Source organism: Nelumbo lutea, chromosome 3, assembly GCF_056320005.1.
Source record: "Nelumbo lutea isolate HS-2025 chromosome 3, American lotus-T2T, whole genome shotgun sequence".
Classification (NCBI taxonomy): domain Eukaryota; kingdom Viridiplantae; phylum Streptophyta; class Magnoliopsida; order Proteales; family Nelumbonaceae; genus Nelumbo; species Nelumbo lutea.
The window spans coordinates 23,854,330-23,873,973 of record NC_142686.1 but is presented as its reverse complement, the minus strand read 5'-3'; the positions used below and the strand labels follow the sequence as shown (position 1 = coordinate 23,873,973).

Genomic DNA, 19,644 nt, shown 5'->3' with positions numbered 1-19,644 from the left:
TGAAAAACAAGTAATAAAGTTAAAAATTCTCCAAGGAAACCTATAAAATAACAATAATTCATATTGAGAGGGACAAATGCAGAGTACTCTGTATTTGTGTGTTAAAATCGTCTTGACTTGTGCATATGAAGAGACTTATTGTATACCATATCTTTTCCGCATCATAAATTTTCCCTATTGATGAGTATAAGAGAAGTCTTGTAAGTTTATAATGTGGGTCAAGTTGTATGTAATCGATCAATCAAATCCGAAGAAATCTAATCTCTGAAGAGATTAAAGTCTCAACACTTGCAGCATTATTTTCTGCTTACGGTGGACATTGACCAATAGCATTAGAAAATATTTTTTTATAGCATTAGAAAATATGAGAAAAACTTTGATTGTCCACGTTCGACAGCCCGTGCTGTTATAGGCTCTCTCCATGAATTAATGTCACGGAGGGAGAGACCTGTGGACAGCACAGGCTGTCCAACATAGACAAGCAAAATAATTCCGCAATTGGATCAACAGTGGGGTGATCTCTTCCATCCACACATCCCATTGTGTCACGTGACTGAGCGGAAAGATCTACTGGCCAATCAAAATTTGATTTCTTCATTATTTTAAAGGAAAAACTTTTTTTTCAAGCAAAAGAAAATTTCCCAGATTCTCCTGACTATGTTCTTTTACGATTTGATCTCCCAGAGGATCTAATTACACAGTATCTAATTAAAAAAATCCATTCGTATATTAAATTAATTATTCAAAAGAATATAATCCTGATTGATCAAAATGGAAATGTAAGCATAATCTGTCATTACCCTAATCTCTATAACAATAAAATACGCCTCTTCTGATAACCACCCAAGCTTACTTGGTTATAAACAAGGTGTCACTGATCAATGTGGATTCTTTCTGATGCTCCGTTCATCAAGCCAGGATATAATATCATCAAAAACTTGGAATATTGCATCATCTGGTTCACCTTCAAGTAGAGCATGGAAAGCATCCTTGTAAAGACATAATTTCTTGTCTGAACTGCTTGCCTTGTCATACAAAGCCTTACTGACTGATGGATCAGTTATTGTATCAGCTTCTCCATGCAGGATTAATAGTGGCAAAGAGACCTGTGAAGTACCATAGATGTTCTAAGTTGCCCATGAGAAAGTACTATAACAACATAGACATTTATAAACTATTAAATAGCAATATGTCCGAACATGAGGAGAACCTGAAAGTATTTTACATCATGGAAATGTTGCTTAAGACAGCTAAGTTCTAGTGGATGTTGGATATGCTACCCATCCCAACCAACATTTCTTTGTATACCAGTGCTCTGAGTGCATTAGCCATTCAACTTGTGATGAAGTGGCAGTAACTGATGTCAGATAGAGTAATGACAAACTGCTTCCAACTTACAATGCACTCAAAATATTCAAGAAGAAATATGCAACTTCCAAATGTTAAAGATTAAAATTCATCTCAGCACATATAGGAATCTCTGTAACGACTTCTACCAAAAATGATGAGTTTGTGATTTGCCAGGAGTTTAGATCAGACAAATTATTCAGGAAGAAAAACGCATTCCCAGATAATTTGTTAACATAATAATTGCAATGTGAAAGATGAAGGAGAAAGAAACATAAAACCCAAAAAAAAAAAACGCAAAGGCACAGGAAGTAGACATACTTCTCCCAAACGGTATTCTATCTCTTGGGTTGTTTTAAGCAACTCTACTGCAGTTCCCAATCTTGGCTTATCCTTGTAAGCAATGACATTGTAGGATGTCTGTATTTGGCAAAAAAAAAGAAATACTTATAGACATATATTGACAATACTAAGCATCAAAAACTCATAATAAACATGGCGTAAACATCATATTGCAGCTAAAACAAATATGCAAATGAGCACAGCTATCAGGAGAATGCAAACAGAAAGCATACATAACAAGGTATCCTACTTCAAAAATCTTGTGCTAGAACTGGAAAATAGTGCATGCGAAAACTTTTTTCATTTTGAAAAAATGTGTTAAGCATAGAGACCTACCAGCTTTCTTTTATTTAAGTCTCTGAATGCCATCTCTGCCATGTCTTTTTGTGGTACTAGCTTCTCTTTGGGAAGAATTTTAGCTACACCAATTAGAATCTGCTTCACTAACCAAGGTGGAACCATATCCTCTGCAATCTGCTTATGAAATATTTAGTAAATTAAATGTACAAAGTACCAATAAGAAAACTAAATGTAGAAAACTGATAGATAAAGAGTGTAAAAAAGTTCAGTTCAAAAACATACTTTGCAAATTAAATGTACAAAGTACCAATAAGAAAACTAAATGTAGAAAACTGATAGATAAAGAGCGTCAAAAAGTTCAGTTCAAAAACATACTTTGCACATTGGTGCAAGAAGAATGGCACCATTCCATGCTTTAGGTTGTTTGAGATGCACCTTTAGAGCAACTGCTCCACCCATAGACTGTCCAAACAAGAAGCTTGGAAGGCTTTGGTACTCCGGGTTTTCTGTCGATCAAAATCCATAGGAATTAGGAAAAGAGCCTTTTCTCTAACCATTGATGATTACCTCTGTATTTATTGCCTAGTCATCTTGGATTTTTTGGAGGAAGAATGAAGGCATATGTATCATGCATGCATCAATACAAAAGCATCGACACCCACCTTGTCATTGTAATTTAGTCAAATGTAAAGTATACAGCCAGGCGCACAGTCTTCATCACTTTGGAGACCTGAAGGTTACCACTTGCATGCTAGAAAGTAGATATAATTTAGTTGACATAAAAGTCAACTAACCGACATACAATTGTTCCTTAACCTACATATGAATATATGATAGACAATAAACTTAATAAGGTTTATAAGTGGGTCTTGGGTCTTAGAATAACTTAAATAAATATTAATTTACTAAGGGCTTTAAAACAAGTTACCCTAAAAAAGGAATTAAAAAGGTTGACACAAATTCAAGAGATTGATATGAAAGAAGAGATCTCTATCTTAATTGATGTGGATAAACAACTTCTAATTTGGCTTAGGAGTATAATAGGCTATTTCAAATGGAGGAAATCTCATGGAGACAGAAATCCAGCGCATTGTGGCTTAAAGAAGGGAATAACAATATGGCTTTCTTCCATAAAGTAGCAAATGCATGAAGATGTAATACAATCTCAAGAAAAGCTTGAATGTTTGGAGTTTAGCCAAACCTCACCGGCTGAAAGGGATTGGTTAGAAAGACATTTTGAAGAAAATGAAGTGCTGACTGCAATGAAGGAGCTGATTGGGGAAAAAGCCCCTGGCCTGGACGGATTACCAATTGCATTCTAGAAGAGGTGCTGGACTATCTTGAGGAAAGACTTACGAGCTGGTTGCAGGATTTTCATGCAAACAAATATCTTGGAAGCAGCCAATGTGGCATTTATATTATTGACTCCAAAGATGCAAGGGACCTCTGACATCAGGGACTATTGTCCTATCAGTTTAATTGGGAGCATTTACAAGTTGTTGTCTGAAGTGTTGGCAAATGTACTCAGAAACATGTTGAAATCCGTTGTGTCTCCATCACAAGTCTCCTCTGTGGATGGAAGGCAGATTTTGGATGTTCTTGATAGCAAATGAATGTATTCGATTAAAGGAAACACCAAGATTTGGAAGGTGTAATTTGAAAATTGGACATGGAAAAGGTTTACGTGGATTGCTTATTGCAAAAAATAGCTTTTGGGGTGTTGGAGGGATTGAATAGAAGCATCCTTATCTTCAGTTGTGTTATAAATCCTAATAAATGGCAGCCCAAAAGCATACTTTGCAGGGGGAACGAGCATTGTGTCAAAGGGATCCTCTCTCACCACTTCTCTTCATTATAGTGGCTGAGTTCCTCTCAATATTGGTAAACAGAGCTGTTGATGGTGAATATGTAGAAGGTTTCATTTTTGGAGAAAGCAGTCAATCTATTGCAGTGCTCCAATTTGCAGATGATTCCATCCTGTTTTCAAGGGCTAGGCAAGAGGACATGATTTTCTTAAGACAAATCATTTATTTATTTATTTTGAGGCAGTCTCAGTTGAAAATTAATTTGAACAAAAGTGAACTGCTTCCTGTTGGAGAGGTGCCAAATATTGGGGAGTTCACAGCAACCTTGGGCTGTAGAGGCAGATACTTGCCTTCTATAGTATACTTGTGGGCCTACCTTTAGGCGCAACTTACAGATCAAAATAATTGCTGGTTCCTGTCATAGAGAGGATGGGAAGGAAGTTGGCAGGTTGGAAGTAAGGTTACTTGTCAAGGGGGGGAGTGGCACTCATTTAAAGTGCTTTATCAAATCTGCCAGTATACTGTCTATCATTGTTCAAAACTCCAGCTTCAGTGTGAGCTCAAATGGAGAAATTGAGAAGAGATTTATTATGGGAAGGTCTCAGTGATGAAAAACATTCCACCTTGTAGTCTGGTCCAAAGTGTCCATCCTAAGAAACAAGGAGACCTAGGCATACAATCTCTCTCATATATGAACCAAGCCCTGCTGGGGAAGTTGGAAAGGCATTATGAAAGGTAGCAATCTGTTCTCTCATTTTATCAGATTTGCACCTGGTTAAGGGAATCACATCCCTTTTTGGGAATCCAATTGGTGTGAGATAGGGGACTAGTGTGGTGCAAGTTGGGCTGGGTTAGGTAGGATTGTAGCCCAACCTGAGGCTTTGAACCCCCCAACCACCAACCAAACCTAGTCAACCTTAACCTAATCTAAAATCCCTCAACCCTAACCAATCCAACCCAAAATTGACCTTGGCCGGGTCCAACCTGCCTTTCTCTCATCTTCTTAAAATCTCATATACTGTTCCAAATTTTCTTAATCTTTGACTAAAAGACCTACATTGAACTTCTATGACCATAGACTGACCATATTTTTTTATTGGTATTTGTTTGTTTGACGTTTTTATTGGTTTATTTAGTACAAAAGTGAAAAAAAATGGAATGTTTTAAATGATCAGAGCCTACTATGAATTGTAATAGATATTCTATTGAAAATCATGAAATTAGTAATAATAAAACATAAACTTAAAGAATGAAAATAACTAATGACAACTTGTCATTAGGGTCGGGACTTAAGAGTTAAGACAAATTGATATGATTGTATGTAACAGGACTATAATAAACATGTACCATAGCAAGAGTAGAGTCGGATTAGGGTTGGGTTCCCCAATTTGGGAATAGAATTATCTCTGATTAGGTCATTGGAAGTAGAGAAATTAGCTCCTTCCAGGTTTAAGTGCTTCTAACTGGGTCCTCATTAAAACGATTATTAATGACTCTATTTTACTATGTTTGCCTTGAGAGGTTGTAGAGAAGATGGGCCGAATGGCCCATAGGCTATTTATCCTTTTTATCTTTTATGTTCTTTGCTGTAATGGGCCTTAATCTGGGCTTTATTCTTTCTTATGTTATGTCTTTTTAATTTTCTGCCCAACTAGGGGCTTCTTTGTAAATTACTAAAGTTTAACTTAATGAAATAGAATTAAGGGAGTAAGAGAAGGGATTATGTTCAAAAATTTCTCTCTCTGAACCCAAGTTGCCACCACCTTCTTCTTCTTCTTCTCTCCTCTTGAACTCTGATTTCTGCTACTTTCTTTTGAATTTTTGCAACTTTCTAAACAGTCCTTTCTTCTCAAAAGGCTGTTTTTCTTCTTGGTATCAGAGCAGGCTCGTTTTTCCCTTTTTTTCACCTTTTTTTCCCATACACAATGTGTATGGAGATCTGAATCGTATGAATAGTTAAAGAAACCTATTTCAGCCCAATTGTTAGTGGTTTCTGGAGAGAAGGGGACTGGTTTTGTCGTCCTCTTGACAGATTCAAGTGTGTTGCCCAAAACCCTAATTTTCTGGAGAAATCTGATTGCGAACCCCACAGGGAGTTTGACCTGGGCGCTCAGTGACTGAAGGCCTTCTCATTCTTCGTCTTGAAGATCGAATCAAGTGGATTGGTGTTCTGTGAAGTTTACAAGGAGCGGCTGAGTTTTCTCTGTTTCTCCCAGCTTCCAGGTGTGACGCAAGTTATTGGTACGGCTGCATAGAGGTTGGCTCACAACACAGTTTTTGTTTTGTCTTCATTTGTTGTTATTCGAAGTTGTTTGAAGTCATTTTTGAAGTATTTAAGAAGATGAACTCCTCAGACTTTGAAAACAAGCATGTTGCTGAATCTGGACAAGTTCTGGGAGCCTTTGTAGACTCTCTACTGGTTGTGACCACAATCAAGCTAGATGGAACTAATTATCTAGCTTGGTCACAATCAGTAAAAATTCATATTTGTAGTAGAGGCAAATGAGGTTTTATCTCCGGGAGCAAAAAGGCTCCTCTGGAAGATTATCCATCATATGAAAAGTGGATGCAAGAAAATTATACTGTTATTGGATGGCTTGTGAAATCAATGCAACCACAAATTAGTCAATACTATTTGTGGATGAATTCAACAAAGGAAATTTGGGATAGTGTTGCTGAAAAATATTCCCAAAAATTAAATGTGGCCAGGGTTTACAAGTTGAGAAGTGATGTGAAGAATTTGAGACAGGGGGAGAAACCATTAGTTGTATACTTCTCAACACTGGAGTCTTTATGGCAAGAAATAGATTTGATAGAAGTTGTAGCCTAGGACACCGCTAAGGATGCTGAGACCTACAGAAAACTGGTTGAGAGAAACAGGGTGTTTGAGTTCTTAACAGGGCTAAATCCAAAGTACAACATTACAAAGCAAAATATTTTATCTAAGGATAGTGTCTCACTGTCTCAAGCATATGCCTTGGTAAGTAGTGAAGAAAGTAGAAGACTTGTTCAGGTCCAAGGGGCTGGTCTAAATGATCACTTTGCTAATATGGGAGTGAAACCCAAGGGGGTTGCAGGGACTCCAAGTAGCTTAGGGAAGAAAAAGATTATCTGTGAGTACTGTAAAAAGCCAAAACACACTAAAGACAAGTGCTGGAAATTGCATCCTGAGCTCCTACCAATTTGGTTTCAGAAGAAGTTTGATAATATAAAGGCAAGGAGTGCCAATGTTGCTGTTAGTCCAGATAGTGATAGATACCAAACTGAAGAGATGACGGCTAGTGACCAGTTAGCAGCTATGAAGGCAGAATATGAGAAGTTTGGGAGGATGGTCAGTCACCTAGAGGGTGTGACCTCTTTTTCCAATCCTTCAGGAAATTCAACCTCTTCTGCATTTGCTCATTCAGGTATACGGGCTTCTGCCAATCATGCAATCATTTCGAGTAATCGTAGGATCCCTTGGATTATTGATTCCGGTGCTTCTAATCATATGGCCAGCCTTTCTACTTTGTTTGTTTCATATGATTTACTACCTGGACGTGACAAAATCACCCTAGCCGATGGCTCTCTTTCCCCTATCTCCGGCAAGGGAACCATCAAGGCTACAAACTCCTTGGTTCTTCCTTCTGCTCTTCATGTACCCAAACTAAATACAAACTTGTTATCTATAAATAGCCTAACTAAGCCATTAAACTGTTGTGTAACCTTCTTCCCTTCCTACTGTGTTTTTCAGGATCTGGAGTCTTAGAAGGTGATTGGGAGTGGCCATGAGGCGAATGGAATATCTGTTGGATACTCTTGGACAGTGCCATGAACAACTTGGAAAAGCTGCTTTTGGGTCTACATCTACAGAGTCCATCAGTCAAGTCATGTTATGTCATTTTCGTTTGGGTCATCTTTCTTTTTCTGCATTAAGTCATTTATTCCCAGAACTGTTTAAGGGAATTAATTTGTCCAGTCTTCATTGTGAGTTTTGTGAACTGTCAAAACATTGTAGAAACAGTTATCCTCTGAATAATAAAAGATCTTCTCCTTTTAATATTGTGCACTCTGATGTGTGGGGGCCTTACCACTTACCTTCTATGGGTAGCTACAAATATTTTATCTTGTTCATTGATGACTTTTTTCGATTCACTTGGATATTTTTGATGAAGTCCCGTGATGAAGTTCCCAAACTTGTGAGGCAATTCCATGAATTTTCCCTAACCCAGTTTGATACCAGAATTAGAATTTTCAGATCCGACAATGCAAAAGAATATTTTGAGAAAAACCTGGCCTGCTATCTCACTGATTTAGGGGTTATTCATCAAAGCTCCTGTGTTAGGACCCCAAAATAGAATGGAGTTGTTGAAAGAAAAAATAGACATATTGTTGAAGTTGCAAGAAGTATTCTATTTGCCTCACATGTCCCTACAAAATTTTGGGGTGATGTTGTTCTCACTGCTACCTACCTTATAAACAGTATGCCATCCAGGGTTTTAGGGTTTAAGTCTCCCTTCAGTCTTCTTCATCCGAACAAGGATTTTTCTTCTATTCCTCTTCATGTCTTTGGCTGCACTTGTTATGTACATATCCCAAGTGTCCAGAGACATAAACTTGAACCAAAAGCCCACAAGTGTATCTTCCTTGGTTATTCCCCCACACAGAAGGGTTACTGTTGTTTTGATCCGAAGACTGACACTCAGTATGTCTCAATGGATGTCACCTTTGATGAGCTTTCTTCCTTTTATGGTTCTTCTCTGGAGAGACATTGTCCAAAGGGGGAGGATTTGTCATAGGTGTTTGCTCTTCCCCTTCCTGTCCTAGTTGAGTCTTTTGCTAAGTCTCTTCCTCCTTCAAATGAGTCAAGGGAGGATCAATCACTTCACTCTCATTCCAGTGTTCATATTCCTCATCTTTTACCTCCTCGCCCTCTTTTTAATCCCAGGTTGTACCAACGGCAGAGAACAAAAAATGAGCAGATTGTTTCCCCTACAACACTTGAGCCTCATGCACTTCCAGTTACACATGAGACAAAAGGTACTGTTTCAGCCCCTTTGGAGCCATCCTTCCCAGACCTTGATATCCCCATTGCTATTAAGAAAGGAAAAAGGAAGTGTACTACACATTGCATTTCCAAACACCTTTCTTATAGTTTGCTCTCTCCATATTTTGCCTACCTTTCTTATGTTGCTTCTAACCCAATTCCTAGGTTTGTGTTAGAAGCTCTTAGTATTCCAGAATGGAGGGATGCTATGAGAACAGAAATTGATGCCCTGCACAAGAATGACACTTGGGAAGTGGTTGATTTGCCTGAAGGGAAGGATCCAGTAGACTGTAAGTGGGTTTTTATTATCAAATATCATGCTAATGGCACCACTGAAAGGTACAAGGCTAGGCTGGTTGCAAAAGGCTATACACAGATATATGGGATTAATTATCTAGAGACCTTTGCCCCTGTTGCCAAGATGACTTCTGTGAGAGTTCTGCTATCTTTGGCTACACACTTAGACTGGCCACTTTATCAACTAGATGTAAAGAATGCATTTCTGAATGGAGAGTTACATGAGGAGGTCTATATATCTCTTCCTCCAGGGATGTATGAAACAGATATGAAAGGAAAGGTCTGCAGGCTGAAGAAATCTCTTTATGGACTCAAACAATCTCCTAGAGCATGATTTAAAAGGTTTAGGGCTGCCCTTGTTAGCTTTAGCTATGTACAGACACAGTTTGATCATACCCCCTTTGTGAAGAGGAGAGGATCCTTGGCCGTTTACTTGATTGTGTATGTTGATGATATTGTTGTGACTGGTAATGATGTCTCAGGGATTAATGATCTCAAATCTTTCCCCTTCACACAGAGTTTGAGATCAAAGATCTAGGGGAATTAAGATACTTTCTTGGCATAGAAGTTGCTAGATCCAAGGATAGGATCCTTATCTCTCAGAGAAAGTATGTTCTTGATTTGCTCTCTGAAACAGGGAAGATAGGTGCTAGACCAGTTGCTACTCCTATCGATATGAGCCATAAATTCTCTGCTTCATATGGAATATTGTTAGAAGATAAGGGAGTCTTCCAGAGACTACTTGAAAAACTTCTTTATCTATGCATGACTCGGCCAAACATTGCATATGTTATCAGTTACATCAGTCAGTTCATGCATGCTCCCAGGGATACTCGCATGGCAGCAGTAGAGCGGATTCTATGTTATTTGAAGGGCTCCCCTGGAAAGGGAATTCTATTTGCTAAGCATGGCCATATGAAACTTGAAGCCTACACAGATACTGACTGGACCGGAAACATTGATGACCGAAGATCTACCTCTGGGTACTATAGCTTGGTGGCAGGTAATATTGTCTCTTGGAGAAGCAAAAAACAATCAGTTATTGCTCGATCTTCAGCCGAAGCAGAATACAGAGGCATGGCTCATGGAGTTTCTGAACTATTGTGGCTTAGATCCTTGATGGAGGAACTGGGTATTGAGCATGATAAGCCAATGATGTTATACTGTGATAATCAGACCTCCATCAACATTGCTCACAACCCAGTGCAACATGACAGAACTAAGCATATTGAAGTTGGCGGACACTTCATTCGAGAAAGAGTGGCTTCTGGAGAAGTGTGTCTACCTTTCATCACCTCTGAAGGACAGTTAATTGATTTCCTCACCAAGGGCATTCCCAAGGCTAAACTTCAGCATGATACTGGCAAGCTTGGCATGATTGACATCTATGCTCAACTTGGGGGGGAGTGTAGAGAAGATGGGTCGAATGGCCCATAGGCTATTTATCCTTTTTTATCTTTTATGTTCTTTACTGTAATGAGCCTTAAATTTGGGATTTATTCTTTCTTATGTTATGTCTTTTTAACTTTTTGCCCAACTAGAGGCTTCTCTGTAAATTACTAAAGTTTAACTAAATGAAATAGAATTAAGGGAGTAAGAGAAGGGATTATGTTCGAAAGTCTCTCTCTTTGAACCCAAGTTGCCGCCACCTTTTGAATTTTTGCAACTTTCTAAACAATCCTTTCTTCTCAAAAGGCTGTTTTTCTTCTGAGGTGAAATTCTTCTGCATATGGTAGTAATCCAGGGGGCTTGGAGTAGTAAGCTCTACCCATTCCCTTTCACATCACTGTATTGTTTCACTTATCTCTTTTCGTGTGCAACCACCATTAATGTGCAGTACCCCCATCCGTTGTTGAACTATCCTACATCTCCTTGTCAATCATCAGACAATGATTGAAAACTTTCATACTCATGTTTGAAGCACCAAAACCCAAGCCATCCAGATATTAGTAGGCTTTTGTTTGCATGGAGTCATGTTCCAGTTTTCTGTAACTTAGAGCAATCTCATGAGGAGGTGGAGTCCTGGAGTTTCTATCAGTTACTGTGGGTTGCAGCAGATTGACCTTCAGAAGCATTTCAGTTGATTGATTCACCATGAGAACCTAGCCTGATATTGCATGTTCTCAACCAGTCAGGATGGTGATTGTGTCCCCAAAATCCCCACCCCCCCCCCCGTCCACCCCTCCACCCTCACCAAAAAAAAAATGAAAATGTTGTTAAGCTTAGTTTTGATAACTTGTCATTGAGAAATCCTGGACATTCTGGGATAAGCAGAATTTTCAAGGATAGCAGAGTTGTGGTGATGCATTGCCTACTTGGGTCCTAGAAGAGATGGTGATTCAGTGAGAGCAATACACCTTCTCTCTTCCATGGACTTAAGTTATCCTTTCCTATGGGCTTCAATAGGGTTGTTATTAAGATTCAATCCCAGGTGGGCCAATGTGAACTCTGAGATGCTTGCTTGGGGTGGGGGTGGGGGACAAACGAACTCATTCTACTGTGGATGTTATTGCCAGCCCAAAGGTTGAGCATTTTGTTTCTATCCTTTCTCTTGTATGCCTCATTTTGTTTCTATCCTTTCCTAGTTACTACTAAGGAACCAAATTCTTCCACTTCTGATAAAGAAATAAAGAAAACCACTATTTTTAGTAAGCATTTACAAAAAGTTGCTGAATCAAAAGATAAGCTAATTTTAGTCCATTAAGGAAGTGATATCTCACCTTTGACCTTGGAGAAATGCTTATTTACATCATCAACAATCCTGTCAAAGCTTGGAATATATCCATGAAGACCTTCTGATAGACCAAAGCCAGGGCAATCCATTGCAAAAACTCCATAGCCAGATGAAGCCAACTTTCTAGCTATTCCTGAAGACAATGCATATAAAAAAAAAATTAGTTTCTTCCAGGATACCTAGAGAAGAAACAAAACTCATCATTTCTTTCTGAAAAGGTCACATGCCTTCAACAAAAAATGTGCAAGTGTCCCCATAACCATGACAGAAACAAACCACAGCTTTTAATGGAGAAATCTCTGGAAGCCAACTTTTAGAGAAAATTTCCAACCCTCTAGAGTTCACCTCATATGACTGCATAAACAGGATCTAAAATGATTATCTTGTTTGGAAATTAAAAAAAAAAAACAATATCCTCACAGAGCTCATAAAAGAAAGTGATGGAATTTATGAACTACTAGTTCCTTGTATGATGATCTGGCAGCTTCTGTAAAATGCCTTAATAGAACTGGATCACTAATCACGAAATACATGAAGAAGCAAGCATGCTACAAACCAAATTCCCATTAAATATGTGTTTTGTCTAGAATTTGGATGAGACTGCTTATTGAATGCAATCGTGCTTTTTTTGAAGAATTTGGATGCATCTATCCTGCTTTGTTTGTGTCTTAAGAAAAAAGTTAACTCATCAGGAAAAAATATTGTGGGAGATGAGGGAAGAGAATTTCATTTCAAGCATTTTTATTTAGGGATGTCAAAACAAATAGCATGGTGACATTTTAAATATGAACATGATACTTATATATGCTTTAAGAACTTAACCTATAAAGACTACTGTGTTTACCAAATAAATAAATAAATCGAAAAACTACTGCATAAATACAATGAATGTCTGAACTGTTTACCTCCTTTATCTTCAAGCCATCATATGGAATCTGTTACATGGTAAGAAAAAAAAAATGATTATTATCAATTAATTTCCCAAAGAAGGCAATTGATGCACATATACACCTCTTTCATATCAAACCACTCTTTATTAGGTGGAAAATAAAAACCACTACCTGCATCACAACAACAACAAGAGAGAAAATAAACTAAGATATAAGAACTTTCAAAATGTCTTGGAAACATACAAATGCATCTTATCCGGTATCAAGCAATCCATTTTCAAAAGAAGGTTTACATATACTGGAAAAGAGAGTGTGATAGTGAAACAATTTGCCTTCAAATGCTCAGTTGTACATTTGCAGCATGAACATGAATAGAGTGTAATTAGTATTGCAAGACAGAACAGTTTAATGAGAACAGTGATGGTTACATCTGTTGGCTATTCCTCCTCATGGATGGGCTGCACTTTTCTTTGTTGAGTTAAAAAGAAGAACGAGTAGCCTACAAATTGACTTGTTATGTCTTGATTCAAATTAGTGGATAGTTTCCACTAAGGGTGATTTGTGATCATTCTTGGCTCGGCCCTGAAACATGGTCTGGCCCAGCCCACAATTTTCCCGGTAAGGCTTGGGCCCAACACTTCAGGCCCATAAAATATTATATTATATTATACATTACATTTAATAAATCATATATTATATATATATATATATATATATATATATATATATATATATATATATATATATATGTTGTATATGCAAATGCAAGTAGAAAAGTTTTGATAGCCTGTTTTGATATAAAATCTGTAAAAGAAAGAAGAGAAAGAAGAGAGGAAAAGGTTTCTACTAGAAGAAAGAGAAGAGAGATAAAAGAGAATGGAGGAAAAGCCAAAAATATGATCTGGCCACCCCTTTCATTAGATTGTATACTCATAAATAAAGAGTGTACAAGTACAAGTATGCTATCGGTAAGTCAACTACTTGTAAGAAGCTAAAAAGTCACACTTAATTTAAACATAAACTAATGGGCCTAAGGCCCAACAACTACCTAACTAAGTTATGTAAATAAAAACAAATAAAATCGGCCCACAAATCAACACAAACATATATAATAAATTATATATTAAAAATTTTAATATATAATAAACATATCCATGAGCTGCCACATGTATCAACTCATGAGTCAACTCACATAACAGAGGATAGCTTATTGGTTATGGTTGTCTTCTTATATAGATGAAAGCAAGGCCTCCATTCTACCCCCTAAGGAGACAACCATGTATTGAAGCTCAAACCCTATAATTTGTGTCATAGGTGATAGGCCCAAAGCTAAGCCAAATCCGGCCCAACTTGGGCCTATGTAATATTTTTTTATGTATTACATAACATGCAATTTAAATTTTCATAATATAATTAAATTTTCATTATTTAATATTTTGAGCCCAAACTTGCTTGGCCCTGGCCCATACAGCTCCAAGCCCAAGCTTATATTTTAGGCCTGGGCCCGAGCCTAGGTTATAACCCTTAACATAGGAGCTAAGCCTGGCCTAGCCCATGACCAGCCCTAGTTTCAACTATCTCTTGGCTTTCTCTACAAACTCCTACATGTTGAAGGAGGAACTTCTTGAGATATTGCTCAAGTTGAGTTTTCCTTCTTTGAGAATGAGAAGAAAGAAGAGAAAGGCATACATCTTTGGTAAAAGAGAAGAAAAAATCTATCATCCTGTTTGAACAAAGAAACAAAGTTTGAAATCAATCCATTTTCTTTGGGTGTTTTGCAAGCTATTTCTACCAATCTCCTGCTGCAGTTTTAAGTATTCTCTATCAAGATTTTTTTGGTGGATTTCTTGGCTCTTGACAGGCTGGTTTGAAGAGGTTTTATGCAGTCCATAATTGGTGAGATCTTTTCTTTATTCTTGTTAATTGAAATACATGTTTTTTTATAGTTAATGGTTACATTGTATATCAAAGAGTGTATTCTCTTAATTTTGAAACATTTTAGTTGTAACTAGAGTTTTCCCTCCGCATTGGACGGTTTTCCATGTATAAAATCCAGGTGTCTCATATCTTGAAGTTGCTTACTTTTTGATTCATTGAATTGTTTGACATGTCATTTCTTTACATCATGATTGCTGCATGTTTTTCTATTAGGTTTTTCCTTGATTTGCTCACAGATGGGAGAGGTCGGTTTGAGTTTCCTAGTAACATCAGTTCCATCAATCTACTCAATGAATTCAATGGAGCAATGCCAGCAAGAAAATGAAAAATCAATGCCAACCGAGCAAACCAATAAACATCCTCATCATTCTAGTAAGGTGCAAAGAACATAAGTTATGGCATAAGAGAGTGTTTGAAGGCACATTCTTTCATGATGTATTTAGCATAGGGAAAGTGTTAATGGAGATTCCTGCTAATTAAGAAACTTCCTTGCTGAGATAGTTATATTGTTCGTATTTCCTAAACCTTACAAGGCGTGGAGTGCCTGGGTCACTAGCAACAGACAAAAAGTAAATCCAACAGTTTTCTTTTACTTATATGTGCAATTCTGCATTTTGAGTCTGAACGCATTCATCGAAAAATTTGCTCAAAACTGGGTTAAAAACTCAAAAAGATAATGCGTTTTGCACATGATATAATGAACTTGTCAAAATGCGTCTAAATCAAGGCATCCAAATGCCCTTGTAGGAAAACAAGAAAAAAAATGCACAATAAGCGACTCTTAATCTATATAGACAATTTAAATCAGTAGCCTTGTTGCATAAATTGAACCAGTCCAGCAGTGAGTCCAAACTGAAATCAACGTTCAGTACAAACTTAAATTGAAACAGAGAAATTGAAACGGTGCTCAATTAATCAAACACCACGTTTTCAATTCTATCAATCAGAAGTACAAACACGAATATGCACTCGCACTGACAAATAAGCAAACATAGAAAGATCAAATACTGATACCCAACACTGCAAAGAGGAATACCTTAAACAAACAATGATCTATTCCAAGCTGAATTTCCTTGAATGCCTCACGAGCACGACGCCTCGCAGAAACATCATCCATGTTGGCATCTAAAATCTTCTGCAGCTCCTTGTCTACGCCTTCGAACTTCATCGTTGGCGCCTTTGAGGTTCGCCTCGCCTTCCTCCTTTTCCTCTGCACAAATCCTATAATAATAATAATCTAAGAAAGAAAAGAATAATTCAAAGTTGTTCCTGTCATGCGTAGAAGAAAAAGAACAGCGGCCAATGCTGAAAAACTGATATACCGTCCAATGAGAATGGAGAACAAGTTAGCCCGAAAGTTGCAGTTTTTATTAATGCCATATTGAGAGGTTCCAAACTTCTAAGCCTAGAGACACCGTTGGACGACAGGACTGAATTTCTAGACGCAAACAACAAAGTAAGCGCGCATCAAAGCTGACTGACTGAAAATCCAGTAAATTACTGATTCCCCCACCTTCCAAATTAAATACCGAAACCTCCCCTTTCAATCTTTCATTTCCAAAAAAACAGACGTTATTCGTCAAATTACGTAATCACACAAATATCTCCCTCGATCTCGATTGGCCACAATCGGTCAAGAATCTAGATGCATCTGCATGTGGCATCACGTGTGGTTGAAATTTTTTCAAAACCCCAAATTTGCCCCCTTTTTAGTTTGTATTTAACAATTAATATCAGTAGGCATGTGGTATCAGTTGCAGCTGCGCATGGGGAACGTCTCCGGTCTCCCACTCCCATGAATCTATCAAAACATACCAAAGTACAATTCATGTTCCCCATCATGTGTCCGACTGCAAGGTGATGTGAGGTGGGTATGAGGAGTGACTCTCAAGCTTCCCAGCCGGGACCAATTTGCTTTTTTTTGGATAAATTATAAAGACCCCCTGTATCTGGGTTACTGATAATTACCCCTCAAACAAGTTCCATTAAACTTTCACCTTGCAACAAATACCTCTTCCGTTATAGCTTCCTAAGTTAATTTTGAAAAAGATTCTGATTCCCTTGTTTAAATTTTTTAGGGTAAAATACAAAAATCTCCCTGAAGTTTCTGACAAGCATAAAAACTTCTTCTTTAATTTGATTTTAACAAAAATCTCCCTTATACTTTTAAAGAATTTGATAAAAATCTCCTTCCGTTACAGAAAACGTTAAACTGATGCATCAATTTTTTCTAAATTCTCATTTTAGTTTAAATTCTCATTATACCCCCATTTGAAAATTGACCCAAAAATCTCCCTTTGACCTCATTTTACTTTTCGAATCCCTTAACTCCACCGTTTGAAGATGAGGAACGTAGCTCGTAAAGTATTTGAGCCATTATAGGAATAGACTCAGAAACAATTTGTTGTAGAATCCTCTCAGGGCTTGTCAATTTACGTGCTCTCCCTCCGTCTGAGTTCTCCAAACCTATTTGTTGCTCAGAAGCTCTTCCTCTCGAGTTGGCTGATAAAGTATCCTTTCTTGGCCCCGCAGGTAGTTCAGACGGGAAGAACGAATGGTTATCGGAGCTTGTAATTCTATAAAGACTGTTTCAAGAGTCCTTATTGATCGGGCAGCCACCCTGCATCAATGGGTGGCTGAAACCACCCACCATGGTTCAACAGACCAACTCTATTGCCAACTGGCCTAAAGTGACTGTGAACTAAACCATCATTCCCTTCCCCACAATTCCAAAACTAATCAGTCTCTCTTCGGTGGCTTCCCATCGAGTACTCATAATTCTCGCTCGAGTTTCGCGTAAGTGAGCAGCTGGGGTTGTGAGAGAAGGGGAGGGAGTAAGAGTACAAACGTGATGCCGCCGTATAATCATCGAAGCATGACGGCACCAATGATTGAGTGCTCCTCACTGACTTCAAATGAACAGGAGGGTCAGCTTTTCGAGTTGTGTTCAAAGTGTTGTGGGATAGTGAGATATGTGGCAAAGCTAGAGAGAGATTAAGGGTCTCAATCTTTGGTTTCTTTTTATTGGGAGGCGCATTTTTAGGAATGTTGTATTTAGGAATGTATTTAGTTTCTTTCGCTAGTTGTAATTAGGAGTTCTCTAGATTTCTTTGGCCAGCTCTAATTAGTAGTTTCCCACTACAACTGAATCTCTTAAATTCGGACATAGGAGTTGTATATGTATACGATGTATCTGGAGACATAGAATTTTTCATAAATTTTCTCTTGGTATCAGAGCAACTATAGCCCGTCGATCAACGAACCAGAAGGCGTATCGACAGATTTTTCACCATGTTCGGCGGAGATGAAGACAACAGAAAAGGTGCAGGGAAGGACATGGCCATCTTCTCGCCATACTACTTGTATCCGTCTAACAACCCTGGAATGATCATCTCACTTGTCTAATTGAAAGGTGAGAATTATGAGGAATGGGCAAGATCTATGAGGAACGCCCTCAGAGCAAAGAGAAAGCTCGGGTTCGTTGACGGAAAGTTGGGTAAACTAACAGATAACTCGACTGACATCGAAGATTGGTGGATGGTGAATTCAATGCTGGTTGCATGGATTTTTAATACTATCGAACCAACCTTGCGATCTACTATATCATATACGGAGAGCATGAAAGACTTGTGGGAGGATCTCCGACAGAGATTTTCTATCGGGAATGGACCTCGGGTCCATCAATTGAAGGCTGACTTGGCTACTTGTAAACAACAAGGACAAGCAGTGATGGCTTACTACGGGAAGCTGAAGTTCATGTGGGACGAACTGGTAGATTATGATCCAGTACCCGCATGTCGTTGTGGCGGTTGCAAATGCAATAATGCGACCGTACTTGAAAAGAAGCGTGAAGAAGAGAGGGTACATCAGTTCTTGATGGAACTTGACGATACAAAGTATGGCACCATGCATTCGAATATTTTGAGCATGGAACCGTTGACGAGTTTGAACCGTGTCTATGCAATTGTCATTCAAGAGGAAAGGCATCAAAATATAGCCAAGAGCAAAGAAGAACGAAGTGATGCCGTGGGATTTGCGGTACATATGGGTGCTGGTGCGAAAGCAGCTGCTGCACGTACGAAGGATAAAAACTTGAGTTGTACACACTGTGAAAAATCTGGACATGAAGAAAATGACTGCTTTCAGGTCATCGGACATCTGGAATTGTGGGGTGATAGACCACGCTCAATCAGGAAAGGAGTAGGTCGTGAGCGAGGTGGTTCGAGCATGGGTACCGGCGGACGTGGACGAGGGAACAATGCAAGAGCAAACGCTGCCCAAGCAGCAGCGAGTGAGACTGGAGGACAAAAGGTTGGAACCACGAATGATCATGATCGTAGCGGATTTCCTTGGCTGAGTGGAGATCAATGGACAACACTTCTTAATATTCTGGATTCTCATAAATCTGGTGGAGTAGAAAGATTTTCTGGTAAGAAAAATTCTACTGATTGGATAATTGATTCCAGGGCGTCGCACCATATGACTGGAGAAATTAACTTATTGATTAATGTTCGGAATATTACATTGTGTCCGGTGGGACTTCCCAATGGGAAGCAAACCACTGCAGTGAAGGAAGGGACTTTACATTTGGGTGGAAATATTTATTTACATCATGTGCTTTTCGTACCAAGGATGAACTGCACCCTTATTTCTGTAGCAAAATTATTGCAGGAGATAAATTGTACTGTCACTTTTACTGACAAGCTGTGTGTGATACAGGACTAAACCTCAAGGATTCTGATTGGAGCGGGTGAGCAATGTGATGGGGTCTATCATTTTAGAGGAGTAGCACTGGTTCAGGCAAATAGAACAAGTGGTATGAATGAATGGGAGTTATGGCATTGCAAATTAGGGCATCCGTCTAAACAGATATTATCTTTTCTTCCTAAAGTAGATAAATTAAATAGTAGAACTGAAGGAAATAAACCATGTGATATTTGTTACAGAGCAAAACAAACTTGGGAA

General features: G+C 38.3%; 2 protein-coding genes across 3 annotated transcripts; one reads left to right on the top strand and one right to left on the bottom strand.

Annotated features, from left to right (window-relative positions):
* Positions 1 to 705: 705 nt before the first annotated feature.
* LOC148863646 (alpha/beta-Hydrolases superfamily protein) lies at positions 706 to 16,173 on the bottom strand. 2 transcript variants are annotated; one of them, XM_088978324.1, is made up of 9 exons: positions 16,002 to 16,173; positions 15,716 to 15,900; positions 12,757 to 12,786; positions 12,079 to 12,205; positions 11,838 to 11,984; positions 2,365 to 2,495; positions 2,026 to 2,163; positions 1,669 to 1,767; positions 706 to 1,106 (listed from the first exon to the last, which is right to left on the bottom strand). In XM_088978324.1, exons 1-9 carry the CDS (start codon positions 16,057 to 16,059, stop codon positions 879 to 881), a joined length of 1,143 nt encoding a protein of 380 aa, XP_088834450.1. In that variant the 5' UTR covers positions 16,060 to 16,173; the 3' UTR covers positions 706 to 878. The 2 variants fall into 2 exon arrangements, with proteins under 2 accessions (XP_088834450.1, XP_088834451.1); XM_088978325.1 differs by having other exon boundaries at positions 15,716 to 15,889; positions 16,002 to 16,148.
* A 1,947-nt stretch (positions 16,174 to 18,120) lies between these two features.
* On the top strand, positions 18,121 to 19,404 carry LOC148863645 (uncharacterized). The gene has a single exon (XM_088976273.1). The coding sequence runs from the start codon at positions 18,121 to 18,123 to the stop codon at positions 19,402 to 19,404; it is 1,284 nt and encodes a 427-aa protein (XP_088832399.1).
* Positions 19,405 to 19,644: the final 240 nt, after the last annotated feature.

Excerpts from the sequence above, each read along its gene's own strand:
- LOC148863646 (XM_088978324.1), bottom strand. The coding sequence starts at position 16,059 with ATGGCATTAATAAAAACTGCAACTTTCGGGCTAACTTGTTCTCCATTC. Across the intron at positions 15,901-16,001 it reads TTCTCCATTCTCATTGGACG|GATTTGTGCAGAGGAAAAGG; the intron begins GTATATCAGTTT and ends TTATTATTATAG. Across the intron at positions 11,985-12,078 it reads TTGCACATTTTTTGTTGAAG|GAATAGCTAGAAAGTTGGCT; the intron begins GCATGTGACCTT and ends CATTGTCTTCAG.
- LOC148863645 (XM_088976273.1), top strand. The coding sequence starts at position 18,121 with ATGAGGAACGCCCTCAGAGCAAAGAGAAAGCTCGGGTTCGTTGACGGA.